Consider the following 19,680-nt stretch of genomic DNA (forward strand, 5'->3'; position numbering starts at 1 on the left):
TGTTGTTAGTAACTAAAAACTAAAAGGAAAAGATAACAGTATTGTCAGAGATAAGCAATAGAAATGGTATAGTTTAACAGATTTACGAATGTCTACTAGTGAAGGCTGAGCCGAGCTAAGCAGTGATAATTGAAGAACATAATATTTAGTTGATTAACGAATACTAGAGAACAAGGTGTTCAGTTTAAACAGTAAACATTGGAGAAGGCTGTATCCAGTTAAGAAGCAGGTACCGGCAAAGATGTATTAAGTTAAATATAGCCAGTAGAAGAGAAAGTGTTCAGCGAAGTACAGAGGAAACGATGTTTAATTAAACAGAGAACATTGGAGAAGACAATATTCATCTGAGATGTGGTTGCGAAAAAAACCCACGCAACAGTAGGTGTTGCTCAACTAAGCAGCATATAGCGGCTAATACAGTGTTCAACAAAGCAATGAACAGAAGACAATACTCAATTTGTCAGCGAGCTGTATAAAAGGTAATGTTCTATTAATTAACGAGTAGGATAGAAAAATATTTTAGCTAACAAGCGAACGTGAAAACCAGCAGTACTTCCTGACCAGCAGAGGTCGCATTAGAATGTCATTAATGTTTATCTAAGCGACGAGCATTCAGCTGAGAAACAAGCTAAAATTAAGCAGCAAAAAATGGGCTAAACAACATTTTGTTGAGCAGTACGTTTTGAAGAAACACAACAGTTTTACGTTTGAAAAGTTTGACGTAATAGAGGCTATTCATTGAAATGTCGATTTTAGAGAAAGCTCCTGTCGGAAATTCTAGCACAACGGAATTTTTCTTTCAAGTTTTGCCGGAACTTTACTTCAAGTCACTGAAGGTCTTTCCTTTTTATTAGTTACTAGAGATGTTTCTATATACATGTATTTAGAACTGAGTTTTCATTGCTCTTTTCTGTTGTGAAACGTGGGGAAGAGTTTAAAAATATGACAATTTCTGTTTGTAACACAATCCTCGTATGAGGAAATGAAACTAATTCATCGTCTTCATTATTTGAGATTTTTGTAAAAAGTAGGTCAGTTTGGGACAAGAAAACATCAGTGGTAAAATAATTCATAAAGGAAAACATGTAACATTCAAATAAAAAAATCCGTTAGAGAATGTTCTGTTTGTTGCAAGTTTTTCTGTTTTTTTATATCAGACACCACGATTTTGTGACGCTGTTTACCCTCGTTTTATCCAAAGATTACCTACGAGACCCGATCTGGATGAATGACAAGTTTAATTGTATTAAAGAAGAAACAGTCGACTTGAAGAATGTACAAGCTAGTACTTTAAATGGAAATTTAGAGGAAAATAGTTTTGTGGTTTAAAGCCAGGTTAAGACAAAAGTTAAAATAAAACATTTTACTTTTGGAATTGATTTATATTATGTCCCAGCGGGCTTTAATAAAAAAGAATAAGTTCTCATTCTGAGTCGTATGAACATAAAAAAGACAAATTCATAAACAGACATAAGTGACACTGGAAAAACAGATTTTATTAAAACCAAGTTTCCAGTTAGTATATTTCTATCCACTTAAGCGAAGTAGAACTTACGTGTCCTAGGTCATCAGCAAACTCAGCTAGCAGGCAGGTTATAACCAGGCGCTCTCATCTACTTATGTATAGGTAAGCAAAGTTGTTTTCTTCGGCCAGGTAAGACCCGACATCGCCAGTTGGTTAGGGTGCTCGACTCCCAATTTGAGGGTCGCGGGTTCGGGTTCCCGTCATACCAAATATGCTCGCCCTTTCAGGTCAATTTTACTATTTGTTGGTAAACGAGTAGCCTAAGAGTTGGTGGTGGTTGGTGATGACTAACTGTTTTCCTTCTAGTCTTACACTGCTAAAATAGGGTAAGCTAATGCAGATAGTCCTCGTGTAGTTTTGCATGAAATTCAAAAACAAACAAACAAATTGTCCACATGTCCATTTTTTCTTTGCTTCTACTGTCCATGGTATTTATTATAGCTACATTTCAAACAGATATATTAGTTACTATCTTGTCAAATACCTAATGTTTAATTGTTGGATAAATTTGCAAAACACCTACAGTACTTAAGGAGCGTGACAACAACACAAGAACTGCTTGTCACTCGTCACTAGCTATCTTGCAAGTATACAGAATATAACAAAGTACAAGAAAAGGTCTTATCTACCATACGTTTGTCACCAACTAGAGCAGTTTAATATAAATGTTTGAATATTAAAAATGTTGAAACATTTTGAAACTATTACTTTTTCGAGAGGGAGGGAAGATATCATATACAATTACATCATTTGTTGCAGTTGTAGCGTTTTTATCTTAGGAAAGCTAAACATCTACTCCAAACAGTAGACTCTTGTTCGTATTATAATAGTTTATAATTATTCTGCTCTAATCTTGCTTACAAAATCCAGTTACCGAAATAATAGGTTTTTACAATGCTGCGGGAAAACTAATTTATGAGCCAATTATCCTTCATTATTATTCAAACAAATCTCAGTAGATTAGAAATGTTTTCCAGCCTTCGATTGAGGATCGTATATACAACATCAAAAATATGTTTCTGTCGTTTTTCACGGTTCGTTACTTAAAAGCACCGTAAGCTGTCTTTGCTGTGTACCGTTTAAAATTCTAAACCTTGTTTCGAATAACAAATTACACTTGGATTGACTGACTGTATTAAGCAAATTATAGCCAAGCACGAAAGTTCTAGGTAATTTACGAAATAACCAGTGAATATTTCAAAGACAATATGGAAAATTGTCCAACCTTGTAGACCAGAAATTGTAGCTTCAAATGAACATACAGAGATAACCGAAGTCGGTTGAAAAGTTAACTTTATCTTCAATAAAAAAATGTGCTTAAATTTTTATTATAATTGGCTGACGAGATAAATCTTTATAGCACTAAAACAAAGACAATGTTAGGTTTTGTCGAGAACGACACAGATTTGGCGGTATGCACACAAGTGTAACGGTTTAAAACCTAATAGCCCACCACTAGTACAGCGGTATGTCTCTGGATTTACAACGCAAAAATCAGGGGTTTAATTCCCCTCGGTGGGCTCAGCAGATAGCCCGATGTGGCTTTGCTATAAGAAAAACATACAAAACCTAACAGACCACTTGAAGAAAATATCAACATGATATTTGTATTGAATAAAAAATATTCTTCAGAATAAACAATAGAGATTCTCGTCTCAATCTAAGTTTTTTGTTTGAGATAAGATTGATAAAAACAAGATAAATAATCATTTTAATTATGAACAACATTTACAACATGCAAATAATATTAACTACTAATTAGAGTAAACTATGTATTTAGAACGAAACTAAACCTGAACATCGCTACTTTAGATATACCTTTCTTATGTATTGACTTATATGGATTAAAATGTGTTGTTCCAACAGTTGGATGCCACTCGCTGTTAACGACATTTTCGGCTGTAAATCCAAAAATATCTCACAAGATGTTGGCAACTATTGAGATATAGATCAGTCCTAAATACAAATTTTAAGCTAACAGCGAAAGAAGTAACAACAAACTATTCATAGTGAAAGTATAATAATAAATGACAAATGAAAATAAAAGGTAATTATATTCGTTATAGTAACTGTTATGATCAATATTATTAACGAAAACAGTAACAAAACAGAATACCTTGCTTAGAGAACCTACAAACACCAGCTATTGTCCTGAATCATAGCTGTCGATGGACTTTTGTTTAGTCTTGTTCTCTCTAACACTTCATTTTAACAAAGAAAAAATTCATTACTGTATCTGAGCTACATAATGCCAGTACCTTAACGGTGATAATTAAACCTACATGGTTTAGCTAAAACCGTGACTGTTCGGTAGCATCAACTTTCCCATGGACTAAACAAAACAATGTTTATGGAGATACAAAATAACAGTTGACATGATTATTATAATATAATAATAATCTTAAATATTTATAATAAGAAAAAATCAAATAGATTTTGATATGCATTTATGCAGTTTGTCTAAAAACTCTTATCACAACTATGAAGTAATTATTTCTTATAATAAGCTAAATACAGCTATGGAGAGTAATAAATATAATTTAATCTCCTCTAGAAGCTGTCAAGGAAACATGATTATTCTTCAAAGCTGTGAGAGCTATACAAAATAATATATTATTATAAAAATATAAATATTGAAAGGTTTGTAATGTAATAAATTTCCAGGCCAAATAAACACAAATCTACAAATTTGCAATCCTAAGTTACCTACTTTGCAATTCCCTGTTTCTGTTGGAAGACATGTTGATCAAATTACACAAAGCTAATAACAAGTACCCGGCCTACAATAATTCAGTTAAAGCGTAACAGTAATATGCGTAAATCATATGGTTATAGTTGTGAAGTAATAAATGACTGGGCTACAAGAATTCACCTAATGTGTAATAGTGATAATTTGTGTGACTGACACGGTCATATCTGTGAAGTAATTAACACCTGGCCAGCAAGAATTCACCTCATGTGTGACAGTGGTAATTTGTGTAACTGACACGGTCATATTTTTGTGTTTACTGACACAGAGAACTAACTATTAAACTACATCGAAAGTTTAAATGAAATCATTTTTTAATTTACTTTTATCCATAGAGAGACTGGTGCAAAGATTGCTTAAATTAAATATTTTACCGTTATAGCTTCAAATCTTTCAACTCTCTCTATACACTCAACAGAATTACTAATAATTATACACAGATTAACACCTGTTATTTTCTTATAAAATATTATAGTATTCATTTTAATTGCTTTTACATATATTTTAGACTATTTCAACACCGTCAAATTTCCTATATTTGAAGTAAAAAGTTTTATGTAATTTGGAACTACTAAAATAATTAAGGCTTAACATTGTTTGATTTATCCACATGTATATCAAACTATAATGACACAGAAATGTGTTTAACTATGAAACTTTGTATATCCGTTTTAACGTGTTTGTAAATGTTGTTACCTGAAAATATTTAATATATTCAGATTTAATTTTAGTTTTTTAGATAATTTATAACATAAAACTTTTTATAAGTGAGTACAGAGTTGCTAGCCGCTTTATAAAGTAATATCATGCGAAAATACCCGAGAAATATCATGGCACCTATCCTGGATTGAAAGACGTGTGAGACAGGCCTACTTCATCTTCACGAGTAGGAAAGGAGGACGTATATGTTTATAAACAACACGGTTAAAAGTTTCTATTTAAAACATGTGGGAAACATCGGTATCGCTATAGAAAAAATAATTCTTGTTATAATTTAAATAAAGCAAATTGTAATGTTATCCCAACCAGCGTAAAAATGAATTAAATGTGTCACAGGCATTTGGAATAGATTGTATGCAGGGAATCTGTTTTATTTTCAGAAAATAGTCCAATTTTTTGTTGTTTTATCTCATTGAATGGAAGTTCTGCTGGATAACACACATTAGAAAGAACCATTTTGTAAAATATTAACATGAGAAACCTTATTTTTAATCTTTTAAACCACAGAGTCTCGAAACGTTTCTGTTATTATAACAAGTACATAATTATATTTTTTTACAGATTCTAAAGATTCTATCAAGCTTAACTGTAAAGGTTACTGAATTATGTAAAAGTTTCCCTCTGTTTGTCGTTGTGAACTTTTTTATAATTCATATTGTAAAGCTGTATTTTCTTTAATACCCCCACTGTCGAGACTGCTGCTCATGTATAACACACATCACGATAATATTGTATATTTCGCTGAAGTTCGTTTATACTATGTGGAAGTAAAGTTGATTAAAATAAAGATTTTACACCAAATTTTAATATAAGTATTCATTGTGTTCTTTTAACTGTTTTATTAACACCGTCAAGTAAGCGGTTTAGACCTTTGATTTCATTGGTCGTAAAACACATTATTATAGTGCAATACTTGATGATAACAGACAACATCCCGTAAAGTCAGTGACCTCAACCTCACATGGTAGGTGAGCAAGTGATGAAGTGATCCATTGATGTACGATACTCGTAATAGTTTGATGCACCACTCAGATTCAAACATCTGTATCTATCTACCTATATATTTATTTTAACAAGGCGCAGTTTTATAATGAATAAAAATCATTTTTTGTAGTACTGAAGATTTGCTTGTTTGTTGTGGAATTTCGCACAAAGCTACACGAGGGCTATCTGTGCTAGCCGTCCCTAATTTAGCAGTGTAAGACTAGAGGGAAGGCAGCTAGTCATCACCACCCACCGCCAACTCTTGGGCTACTCTTTTACCAACGAATAGTGGGATTGACCGTCACATTATAACGCCCCCACGGCTGGGAGGGCGAGCATGTTTGGTGCGACGCGGATGCGAACCCGCGACCCTCAGATTACGAGTCGCACGCCTTAACGCGCTTGGCCATGCCGGGCCAAGTACTGAAGAACTGGAACTGTTTGTGGACACAGCCTTCAGTTGATGATCGTAGGTCAATATCTTGGAATCCAGACTCACTTTTAACATTTCTTCGGCCAGGCATGGCCAGGTGGTTAAGGCGTTCGACTCATAATCTGAGGGTCGCGGGTTCGAATTCCCGTCACACCAAACATGTTCGTCCTTTCAGCTGTGTGGGCGTTATAGTATGACGGTGAATCCCACAGTTTGTTGATAAGAGAGTAGTCCAAGAGTTGGCGGTGGTGATGGTGACTAGCTCTCTTGCCTCTAGCTTTACATTGCTAAATTAGGGATGGCTAGCGCAGATAGCCCTCGAATAGCTTTGTGCGAAATTAAAAAAAAAACAAACAAACATTAGCTTTACTTACGAACCTTCTGAAATCTGAATCGTTACTGAATTTATAAAAAAAGAGTACCTACTTTTGTCTAACGATAAACATTAACCTGACTAACAAATCTTTTGAATTTTAAATAATTTCTATCATTTTAACCTTAATCCATTGTCATCCAATGCTCGATTCCAATGGTCAGACAAAGCGTTGTGATACTAGCTTACTAACATATGATCAAAGCTATCAGAAAGTAGATAACGTAACTAACAGAAATAAGTGAAGAAACTATGTCTACGACTTTATTCCAAAACTACAAAAAGTACACAAAATAATTAAATATTTATAATAACAAATGGAGAATATTGAATTATAAATTAAAAACAAAACTTCTTTAAAATTATCACAAAGAAACAGTAACAGCAAGAAATTTCCCTTCGATTGGACTCGGCAGATAAAGAAAACACACACACAAGAAATGCCACAATATATTGTACAATCACTTATCCATAAATATAAAAGCTGTTGACTATCTGTATCATGAAACATGCTCGCCCTCCCAGCCGTGGGGTGTATAATTTTCAATTATTTTGGTGTCTAGTATCTAGATCTGTTACGGGGGGCTCCTCTTTCGTTGTGAAAAAAATGTATTATGAATCAGTTCTTGACGGTCTGAAATAGTCAAGATCATCTGACTCTCTGTTGTTAGTGGCTTTTTTATTTTTTTTAGTCTGTGACATTGAACAGTCCAACTTTAAGTATTTTTCTCTTTTAACTAAAAATTGTTTTATTCGTTGTTTAAAGACTCGCTATCTGAAATACGTTTTTCTGCAAATAATTTCAGGTTACTATTTTTTCCTAGACTATTTTTAAACTGGGACCATTCTAGTTTTTCTTCTCTTCAAGGAAAGATTCTTAGTTTAAGAAATCATTATCTTGTTAAATTTTCATTACGTAACCAATATAGGTTGTCGTTTCATGACAACACTTCGATATTCGCTCATGATTAAACAGTTCTTGTCTCTTACACTTACTCTTTTTAACTATAGCTTCGCTCTTACACCTACTCTTTTTAACTATAGTTTGCTCTTACACCTACTCTTTTTAACTATAGTTAGCTCTTACACCTACTCTTTTTAACTATAGCTTGGCTCTTACACCTACTCTTTTTAACTATAGTTTGCTCTTACACCTACTCTTTTAACTATAGTGTATCACTTTATGCCTTTACGCTAGAACTCACAAATGTCACCATTGACGTCACTTCATCTCTTTTTGGTCAACTACAGATTATAAAGAATAAAGCCAGTAAACTGTTCCTATGATCCGTTTCAAAGAAACTGTGTTCTGCGCAAGGTTTCTTGGGCTCTTAATCCTCTGGCAGTCCTGATGGAAATCTAAAAAGATCTTTGTTTCTCCACCATAGTAAAGAAAAGACCATATGGAAGACCATACACTATGGTTCCCTGTTTCATAGTTCTGTTACCACCATACTGAGTTACAAATCTTGTTCTATGTACATTTTATAAGGACAAGCGATTGCTCTGTTTCATATATATTTCAAGGTTTTATACCTTTCAGGGAGCAGTTCTGTGTGCGAGAATAATTACGTTTCGTAGTTATCCAATCTCTCGATATAGTAGAGCAGATTTCCTGTCATTGTGTTAAATTAGACCGAAAATGATACGTGAATGTGTCGAAACTTGTTTCCATATAAATTTTGTTTAGGAAATTTTCATCGATCAACTCATATATTTATCGTATGCGTATCCATATATAAATCATAGGTTGTCCATGTCTAAAATAATATTTGTAAACTTAGTCCCCATAAGAAACTCAGGATGTAAGTGTCAATTGGCGTATTTCTATAACGTTTGCCCCCGTAGGAAACACCCGCTTTGTGTTTTAAGTGTTGTATTTCTACGAAGTCTAACTCCATAAGAAATATCAGCTTTATGTTTCTGTAAAATACGTACTCGCAATAAACGCCGCCTTCACTTATTTATCAACTATTATATTTCTATAAACTGGATTCGTATAAGAAATCCAGGCTTTAAGTTTTACCTGTAATATACCTCGTCCCCATACGTAACTGGATCTGAGTCAATTGCGGTTTGACCGTCCCTTTATAACGCTCCCACGACTGAAAGGGAAATCATGTTCGGTGACGAGAATTCGAACCTGCGACTTTCAGATTGTGAATCGAACACCTTAGCGACCAACCTAAAACATACATAGATATAATGATTAAACAGAATCACCACATTCATTGAAACCAGAAATAGTTTTGTACTGAAAGCACGTCTAAACAAATTCTGTTTACTTCAAGAAAGCAGGATCCCAGTGGAACAACTCTATGTCTGTGGATTTGAGACGCTAAAAACAGGGTTTTGATACCTGTGGTGGGCAGAACACAGATATCCCCACTGTGTAACCTTAAACAAATCTTTTGAACAATCGCGTGATTAATGATCAAGACTACAAAACATTAAATAAGTTGACAAAATAAGTTAAATTTAATAGTTTCGTTTTGAAACTGGAAAAAAATATTATTGTTTTGCTATCCAAAGCAAATAAAGATCGTATTATGTGTTAAAAACAAGGAAATTTTGCTTAATAATCGAATTACGTTCCAAAATAATTGCAAAACAAAAAAACGGTTGTATTTTATGAAAACTATCATTATATTTAAGGTAACAGATCAGAGTAATATTGCATTATAAGAAACAGTTCTTTGAAGGAAAAGGTAAAGGATATTGTCAGTAGTCCCTCGTATGAACCGTTTCATTGATTATTTCTTAAGACTAAAGTTGTTTTTTTCTGTCAGAGACATCATAAAATCCACACGATCTTCTGATCAGATAAAACAACTGATAGGAGGAAAATCATAAATGTGATATGAAAATTCTTTATCAAACATATCTGTCACCTAAATCAGGAATTATCGTAAATCTAAAACTATGTGCTTAGTAACAAACAATGAGCTCATGATTTTGTTTGTTTCTGAATTTCGTGCTAAACTACACAAGGGCTATCTGCGCTAGCCGTTCCTAATTTAGCAGCGTAAGACTGAAAGGGCGAACATATTTGGTGCGACGGGGATTCGAATCCGCGACCCTCGGAAGTTAACGTTTATTGGTAAACCACAGTAGATACCCTTCTTAGAAATGTAGTAATTATTCAGAAGGTTCGTGAGTGAGATTAATGTTCTCGGTAGAATAAAGTGTACTTATGCAATACACGTTCGAAATAACGAATTCCGAAAATATGTTGTTTATGATTCAATCCAACTTTTTCGAAAGGTAAGGCGCTTCTGTTGATCCAATGGGCTTTCCTCCAAATACATTATGCATATATATATATACATGCATATAGAGATAGAGAAATTAACGCATGTTTGTAAGAACTAACTGTCAGTAAATAAGCATATACTTTATTCAACACGGTCCCGGCATGGCCAGGTGGGTTAAGGCGTTCGACTCGTAATGCTAGGGTCGCGGGTTCGAGTCCCCGTCGCACCAAACATGCTCGCCCTTTTAGCCGTAGGGGCGTCATAATGTTACGATCAATCACACTATTCGTTGATAAAAGAGTAGCCCAAGTTTGGCGGTGGTTGGTGATGACTAGCTGCCTTCCCTCTAGTCTTACACTGCTAAATTAGGGACAGCTAGCGCAGATAGCCCTCGTGTAGCTTTGTGCAAAATTCAAACAACAAACTTTATTCCACATCTGAGATAATCTAAAAGTTGATCTCGTGATACGTAAACTGTTACAAGAGTTATAGAAGCACTTTCATAAAACATAACTGTCAGAGAGATATATATCATACAAATATATTTTATCAAATAACATTCGTTAAGTTGTTACTAAAGTTTTTCCCGGACAGAAACTAAAAGACTGAAATGCTGCACTAACGAAGGCTGGGTACACTAAAACATAAATCGTCATGACTAATAATAAGTGTGTTTTTTAAGTCAAAACAACTGGAGGTTATTCTCCATGTCAAGCGAGGGCAATCGAGGGCTTGGTTTTATCACTGTAAATCCGCAGATTCATCTCTGTCCCATCGGAGCCCACTAGCAATGATCTAGAACAATGTTAAGATATGTTTATTTCATGTTTTCACCATGTCTTCTTTCGTGTTTTTATATAGTCGTGATAAGCTTTAAAATGAGCATAAATGTTTAATCAAATACTGTTGTTTTGTTACTTTCTTTCTGTGTTGACTCTCGAGCAGTTACATAAAAATGAAATTCTGTACTAAGAAAGCAGTAACTTATATGAATAATACGCTTGCATTTGTCTGTTCGGATCTTTTCTGGCAACTTTCTCGATCAAACACTAAACCTTCATATCGTTAGAAAGGCCTTGTTCTGAGGAGAACGGATCTCATTTGAGTTTTCCACTCGAGGTCACCTTTCCTGTTTTTTTACTGGTCAAACGTTTTAATGCAAGAAATGTGGTTATACAAATACAAAATATCTTACCATTACGTGACTAATAGCTTCGACTTCAACTTTAGTTGTTTTTTTTTTCTTTGCAAAGCATTTCATACAAACTTACACCTAACCTATGTGCAATTTCCTAAAAAACTGAACTTCAATTATTCAGGAGTATTCCACAAGAAAGTTGATTAAGCTTCGTGGGAACTATTTTAGTTTTGTATGTTTAATTTTTTTAATTAATATTTATATATTGTATGCATAAAGAGAAAAATAAAAATATGTACAAATACAAAAACAAATGTATTTACTCTCAGTAGTATAGACGTTTAGTTTCTACATAGGACATAAAAAAAAAACAGACTGACGTCTTAACGTTTAAGAACGAAACTAAAACACACACACCTACTAACAATAAATTAACTTTATGATCAGTAGTATAGACATTTAGTTTAGGACTTCAAACATTGTTAGATGTTCCCGAAGTCGAAGGAGCAAGCAATGCTATATTAATCTTTATTGATGTGAAATAAACAAAGGGACCATCTTTTTTTACAATACATTCAAACTTGATAAAGGTAAGCTTTCTTTCTTCACGGACGAAATATTGTTTCAATGAAACAAGAATCCCTAATAATCCGACAAAGGTAGACCTTGCTTCTTCAGGGATGATCTCTAGTTTTACCATGCAAGAAGTTTGATAAACTAAGTGTTTAGAGAAGGTAAGCTATAAATCTAATTTATCCGTTTCAATATAAATAATAAACATTTAAGAAAAAATACGTTAGTCTATAATTTGTTTTAGATTTATAGATATGAGGAAAATTACATGAGGTTATAAGTAGATGTACTTCCACACAGTTCCAGGAAGTGTTATTTTCAAGAGTAAATAAAACCAAAATTAAGTTTGACAAATATTTCTATTTCTTACTTTTTGAGATCATATGACATGCTACGCTGTGTCTTACAGACTGCGTAATTCTCCTCGTGATTCATGGCGAGCGCACGTTTTACCGACGTCACGACAGTACAAATTGTAGCGTTCCTTAGGTAACGTCATTGTAGTTTTCAATGACAGGCAACAAATTACTGAAAAGTGGTTAAAACAGGTGATCCCTCCAGGCGGCCTTTAGTAACTTTTTGGGAAAATTAACTGTTATGTTATAAATAATAAAACGTTGAGGAAAATAGATTACTTTATGTCAAGAAAACAACTTGTAAAAAAAAAAAGCTTTATTCAACGCATAAATACAAATATATAGACGTTAATATATATATATATATATACACACACATACAGTAAGGGAGCAAAAGTTACTGTACATTTGGTACTATATTGTAAGTACAGTTGGTATTATACCGTCCATACAGTTGGTATAGCTGGTATTATACGGTTGGTACTAAAATGCTTTTTGCCAAAAGATTGTTTTTTTGTTTTTAAGCGCAGAACTATATATTGGGTTGTGTTCAGTGCGGATATCGAATCCTGATTTTTGGCGTTATACTCAAGCTTACTGTAAAACACAACTAAAATGTTAGATTAAAACTACAAGTTAACGCTACAGGCATAGCAAGAACTGCCGTACTTGAATTGTAAATTAACAGTGAAGGTACGTCTTAGCATTCTAAATTCAAGACGTATGTTAGCACTAAAGGTTTTGTTTGTTTTGAATTTCGCGCAAAGCTTCTCGAGGGCTATCTGCGCTAGCACTAAAGGTACAGCTTAATATTGCTAGACACAAACTTCAAATTTCAACAATAAGCATGGCTCAGTATTTCTAACTACACTGAAAGGTGATTATTGCTAGATTCAAATTATAGAACTATAATTTAACACTGAAATAACATCTGATTATTGGTAGATTCAAACTGTGGAACTGTAAGTTAACCCATGAAAACATCTGATTATTGCTATATTCAAACTGCTATGTGCTTTTTAAAAAGCACAATCAGTATTTGTGATTGAAACTTATCGACTTTGGCAGTCGATAGGCCTAAAGCCCAAATAATCAGCTAGTAGCATTGAAAAGTAGTCTAATGATTCAATATAGTTGATGATCCAAAAATATACACCTCTTCCTCCCCTCCCCAAAAAAAAAAAATGAAGTGTACATCCGCACATTGCCCTGATATTGATGCACATTCATTTTTTGTGAGTGTGTGGCAAGAATGAGAATAGAAGAGGCCAGTGTGAACACTTTGGCAAAGTGCTATTATCAAAAATATAAAAAATGACTTTCATAATAGCCTGTATTTCATCATTATTCTACACTAAGGGAAACATCTGTAAGTAAGCATGACAAGTGAAGTAGCGAACGCTGGACTTGATTCACCAATAAGAATCACTATTGAATTACACTAGGCAGTTTTACAACACATTAATGAAATGATGCACCATAGGTAACTCAAAAATTACTTTATTTTTTGCATTTATGAGATATCACCTAACATTTGAAACGGGCCGGCATGGCCAGGTGGTTAAGGCACTCTACTCGTAATCTTACACATGAGGCTTTAACAAGTTTCCCTGTTATCTTTGCCTACAACAGGAAGCACTAGCCATAACAGACTGAGTTCTCTGTGGGGAGGCACAATGTCATTTATGAGCCACTAGTGGACCTCCAGAAGGTGTTGTTTACACCATTGCACATAAAATTGGATCTTATGAAAAAATTTGTCACAGCTCTTGATAAGGAGTCTGCAGCCTTCAAGTATCTTCGAGACTTTTTCCCTAAGCTCTCTGAGGCAAAGGTCAAAGCTGGTGTCTTAATTGGACCACAAATAAAGAAGATCCTGGAGTGCACAGAATTCCCCAAGAATCTCAGTAGGAAAAACAAAAGTGTGGGACAGCTTTGTAGCAGTGGTTTGGGGCTTCTTGGCCAATCACAAGGACGAAAATTATGTGGGACTGGTTGAGGCTCTGCTGAAGAACTATGGCAAAATCGGCTGCAGGATGTCCCTGAAAGTCCATATCCTTGAAGCTCATCTTGATAAATTCAAGGAGAACATGGGAGCATACTCAGAGGAGTAAGGCGAGAGCTTCCACCAAGATATACTGGGCTTTGAACGCCGCTTCCAAGGAGCGTATAACGAAAACATGATGGGAGACTATATTTGGGGGCTGATAAGACATTTACATTACAATCGCAAATCTCAAAAAACGACTCACTTTTGTTCATTTTTGTATAACTTTAGTATAAATACATTTATCTGTTGATTTATGTAAATGTAAATGTGTAAATGACTTATGTAAATGAAAATGTGCAAATTTGCCTGTTTTTACATAGAAAATAGGTTAATTTCTAAATTTCATTAACCAGGTCACAAAAGCAAAGTTTAAAGGAAAAAAATGGTCATTTTCTGTACTTTTACAACACAAGCAATTAAGAAATAACACATACTATCCAGGAACAAAATTTGTGTTCCATGGTGTTATTATATGTAAGAATCTAGTTTAGGTTTCGTTTTTTATTCACTTCTAGTGTGTTATTAATTTTTTATTAATTCTAACAGCGCAATAGGTACTTCTCATACATTATTTCTTATTAATCGTATTATTAGCACTTTCTACAATTAACTTTCACCTAAACCTGCTATTTCAAAGTTATAATTGTTTAGAACTACCAAAAACTTGTCAGTTGTGTTAAAATTGTAAATTTTCATTTATCAAAGAGCATGACTTTTTTTTACAAAGTTTATTTTTCTTTAGTTAGAGTTTGTCTTTGTATTTTGATAGAAATTAATTAAAAATGATTCTAAAGTTTATTTATAGCTTCTGTAGAACTGGTACCTTATTGCTTAAATTAAGAATGCTCATGGCCAAAAATGTGCTGTTTTTCAAAGAATAAATAAATAAAACAGTTTCTTTTTAATATCAGTAAACGTATATTACTTGGCAAACTGTATTTTCAGAAAAGAAGAACAAAAGTTAGAAAGAACTATTATAAGTTGACCTTTTCCTACAACGTTATTAGCGATGGTAATCTGGAGCAGCCAGATACCATTTTATGGCGTGCTTGGAAACGATCGACCTATTTTTCCTTCGACCCTTTTTCATTTATAAGTGTTGATAGTGGTATTAGTGCAGAGCTAATATAATCTGAATCGTCTCAACTGTGATAGTAGAGTGAAGATAGCTTTTAAATGTACTTAAGCACAATACTGTTTTAAATATTTGTGTAATTTATTATTTAATTAAGACAGTGTTCTTTCATGAAAGGCGGTAAATACAAGAGCTATTGGATGATTATGTTAAAGCTACGGATAGGGAGGGCAGATTATTTACGTCATTCAGGAAGTACTTAATAAAACTGTGAATGACGTACTGTAGAAATTAATTTTGCCTGAAGTTTGATGCGCTTTATTTCTTTGTTTAAAACAACAACAAAAACAGCACAAAACAATAGGTATATCGGAAAAGCTTGATGTTCCAGAAAACGAACTAACTTCTCGTTATAAACAAAAGAAATAATCTTATCAAACGTGAAATATGAGCGAGTAAAAACTGCTTGTCGTTGCCTCCTTCTTTAAAGTAAAATTTATCGATTTTTAAACCCTTGTATAGGCCTAATATTAGGTCCAAAAGTTTTTGATATTTTAATCAAGAGCCTTATTAATAAGTTAATTTACTGATTAATTTTGTATCTCGCGGTTAGATGAATGGCTAGGAATAGTTAATTTATTAACTATTTTTTTCATCATAATGTTAATGTAATTACTTTGAGTACACTTGTTATAAAAAAACAACTATTTAACCAATTAACAGAGGAGGATTCAATAACCCTAACAATAATCATTATTTAATTTCTTTCAAAAAAAGGAAAAACGGTAAGATTTTCTAATGATAATTCGCGTATATTTCAGATATATAAAATTATGTTGTTTTTTTTTAATTTCTCGCAAAGATACACGAGAGCTATCTGCGCTAGCCGTCCCTAATTTAGCAGTGTAAGACTAGAGGGAAGGCAGCTAGTCATCACCACCCACCGCCAACTCTTAGGCTACTCTTTTACCAACGAATAGTGGAATTGACCGTCACATTATAACGCCCTCATGGCTGAAAGGGGCTAGCATATTTGGTGCGACAGGGATATGAACCCGCGACCTTAAGATTACGAGTCGAGTGCCTTAACCACCTGGCCATGTCGTGCCTTTTAAAAAGAAACACATGTTGTTTTTGAATTTCGCACAAAGCTACTCGAGGGCCATCTGTGCTAGCCGTCCCTAATTTAGCAGTGTAAGACTAGAGGGAAGGCAGAGAGTCATCACCACCCACCGCCAACTTTTGGGCTACTCTTTTACCAACGAATAGTAGGACTGACCGTCATATTATAACACCCCTACAGCTGAAAGGGCGAGCATGTTTGGTGCAAAGGGGATTCGAACCCGCGACCCTCGGATTACGAGTCGAACGCCTTAACCCTCCTGGCCATGCCGGGCTTTCTTGCATCAAAATTCTACAAGTCTCTACCGCCCCCCTCCACCCCACACAGTTGTTCAGCGATAAATCTGTAGGCTAAATTTCGGGTTTCAATACTTAACAGTGAATAAACAAACAAACGTATCGGAATTTTGATGTTTACACACACGCACACACATGTAATACTAGTTAAAAAACCCACATAGTATGGTAATCATACCTGTAATGAGACGGATGACACCTCGTAGTTTGCTGTCCTTATTGGCTGGAGGTCCTGGTTTTAAGTCCCAGTTCTGGATTTTCTTTTCACTTATCGCCTTTCAGTTTCAATTATTGAAAATGACAAAGGATGAGCGAGTTCAATCTTTCAAAACTTTTCTCAGAAGCTCACATATCTTCGTCTATTATTTTGTTAGTGGCACCAGATGGTATAATGAGCTTCATTACAATATTTATTATTTTGTTAGTGGCTCCAGGAGGTATGATGAGCTTCATTACAATATTTATTATTTTGTTAGTGGCTCCAGGAGGTATGATGAGCTTCATTACAATATTTATTATTTTGTCAGTGGCTCCAGGAGGTATGATGAGCTTCATTACAATATTTATTATTTTGTCAGTGGCTCCAGGAGGTATGATGAGCTTCATTACAATATTTATTATTTTGTCAGTGGCTCCAGGAGGTATGATGAGCTTCATTACAATATTTATTATTTTGTTAGTGGCTCCAGGAGGTATGATGAGCTTCATTACAATATTTATTATTTTGTTAGTGGCTCCAGGAGGTATGATGAGCTTCATTACAATATTTATTATTTTGTTAGTTCATTACAATATTTATTATTTTGTTAGTGGCTCCAGGAGGTATGATGAGCTTCATTACAATATTTATTATTTTGTCAGTGGCTCCAGGAGGTATGATGAGCTTCATTACAATATTTATTATTTTGTTAGTGGCTCCAGGAGGTATGATGAGCTTCATTACAATATTTATTATTTTGTTAGTGGCTCCAGGAGGTATGATGAGCTTCATTACAATATTTATTATTTTGTTAGTGGCTCCAGGAGGTATGATGAGCTTCATTACAATATTTATTATTTTGTCAGTGGCTCCAGGAGGTATGATGAGCTTCATTACAATATTTATTATTTTGTTAGTGGCTCCAGGAGGTATGATGAGCTTCATTACAATATTTATTATTTTGTTAGTGGCTCCAGGAGGTATGATGCTTCATTACAATATTTATTATTTTGTTAGTGGCTCCAGGAGGTATGATGAGCTTCATTACAATATTTATTATTTTGTCAGTGGCTCCAGGAGGTATGATGAGCTTCATTACAATATTTATTATTTTGTCAGTGGCTCCAGGAGGTATGATGAGCTTCATTACAATATTTATTATTTTGTTAGTGGCTCCAGGAGGTATGATGAGCTTCATTACAATATTTATTATTTTGTTAGTGGCTCCAGGAGGTATGATGAGCTTCATTACAATATTTATTATTTTGTCAGTGGCTCCAGGAGGTATGATGAGCTTCATTACAATATTTATTATTTTGTCAGTGGCTCCAGGAGGTATGATGAGCTTCATTACAATATTTATTATTTTGTCAGTGGCTCCAGGAGGTATGATGAACTTCATTACAATAGTTTTTTTCGGTGAAAACGTTCTATCTCGCAATCGTAACTATCACGTTAACGACTGGGTACGGGTGTAATTTCAGAGCCTGTTGGTATCCTAAACTTTCTGCTCACAACTTCTACGGAGAACATTGAATGTTCCATTCTTTGAAATGTCGTGTCTTTAATACGTTAAACAGTCTCTCTGTATGAATATTCTACTTAAAAAACCACAGGTCTACACTTACATTCATAAATCTGCACATAAGAGTTGTCGAATGGACAGGAATTATTTGCAATAAACCAGATATATATATATATAAACTTAAGGCTCCACCAAAACTGCCTGTTATAGCTTTATTCATGTTACGAGCTGCTATCACCAATTGGATCCAGAAAAACGTGGTTTAACTTCTTCTGTATCGTACAAAAAATAGGTCTGGTCATTCAGCCGAGAAAGAACAGGACTCTTTACATTATTTGTACCTTTAACAACCTAAATACTTAAATTATTCAGCGATAATATGATATCAATTACAAGAATAGTGGATATATTACAACATGTAATACAGCTGTACCAATCATATAATAAATGTTTTGTTTTTGTCTTGGAACATAATGTAAATATAAATACATATTTTACATAATACAGACACAACCTTGTTTCTATATCAAAACTCTACTGTCGTATAAAGGCAGTTCTAACAGATTTGATGAACATCTGAAAATGTAGAATGAATCTGTATCTGGTTTGGTGAATAAAGTTATTTGCACGAGTAATTAAACTATTTTAAAGTTGTAGTAAGTTCACGACTCCGTCAGTCAATCTACTATTTTTTGTTTTTTTATCTTGTGTAACTCAGGCTAAACGTTGATTTAAGCCTCAGCTATTAACAAATACCTGCTGTCCTCTGGTCATTAGAAACATCTGAACGACACTTTGTCCGTTTTCATTAACCATGTGACTCAGTCTATAAACAGATACTGAGTGTTTCATTATGTCGTACTCTTGAGTGAGATGCCTGGGGACTCCCTTGATTTACGAATGAGATTTCATTGGAAGTATAAGATCTTCTCTACTATCTGAATAGTTTCAAGTTGAATGAAAGTCCTTTGTCACGTTTAATGACATTCTTTTCAATTCCCTTTGGCGTTTCAGTCACATCTTGATGGTGGGTGATATCCATCAGGAAAACAAACTCTAAATCCGAAATTAAGATTAGTGTTGAAACACTGAATTCTAGTTGAAACCGTAGAGACACGTTTAGAGTTACCATTATTGTTGAACTGTTCAAACATTCGTTTGGGCTTAGGAGTGTTCTGGGCATTCTCGTGGGAGTTTGAAATTGGGCTAAAATGTACTTCTTTTTTGTTTAGAAGTTTCCTTAATGCAATTAAGATTTCTTTTCCTTGAGTTAAAGAAACAACAAAGGTTTTAGTTTCGGTTACTAT

The 19,680-nt window shown here is 34.1% G+C and overlaps 1 protein-coding gene across 1 annotated transcript in view; it reads right to left on the minus strand.

Annotated features, from left to right (window-relative positions):
- The window catches only part of LOC143227337 (dermonecrotic toxin SPH-like), a 95,232-nt gene extending 76,007 nt beyond the window's left edge, over positions 1–19,225 (minus strand). The window contains exons 1-2 of the mRNA XM_076458794.1: positions 19,130–19,225; positions 16,828–16,924 (exon numbers count right to left, since the gene is read on the minus strand). Coding sequence (XP_076314909.1) covers positions 16,828–16,924; positions 19,130–19,225 — 193 coding nt within the window. The remainder of the gene's footprint in view (positions 1–16,827; positions 16,925–19,129) is intronic.
- Positions 19,226–19,680: the final 455 nt, after the last annotated feature.

Source organism: Tachypleus tridentatus, chromosome 9 (assembly GCF_004210375.1).
Source record: "Tachypleus tridentatus isolate NWPU-2018 chromosome 9, ASM421037v1, whole genome shotgun sequence".
Classification (NCBI taxonomy): Eukaryota; Metazoa; Arthropoda; class Merostomata; order Xiphosura; family Limulidae; genus Tachypleus; species Tachypleus tridentatus.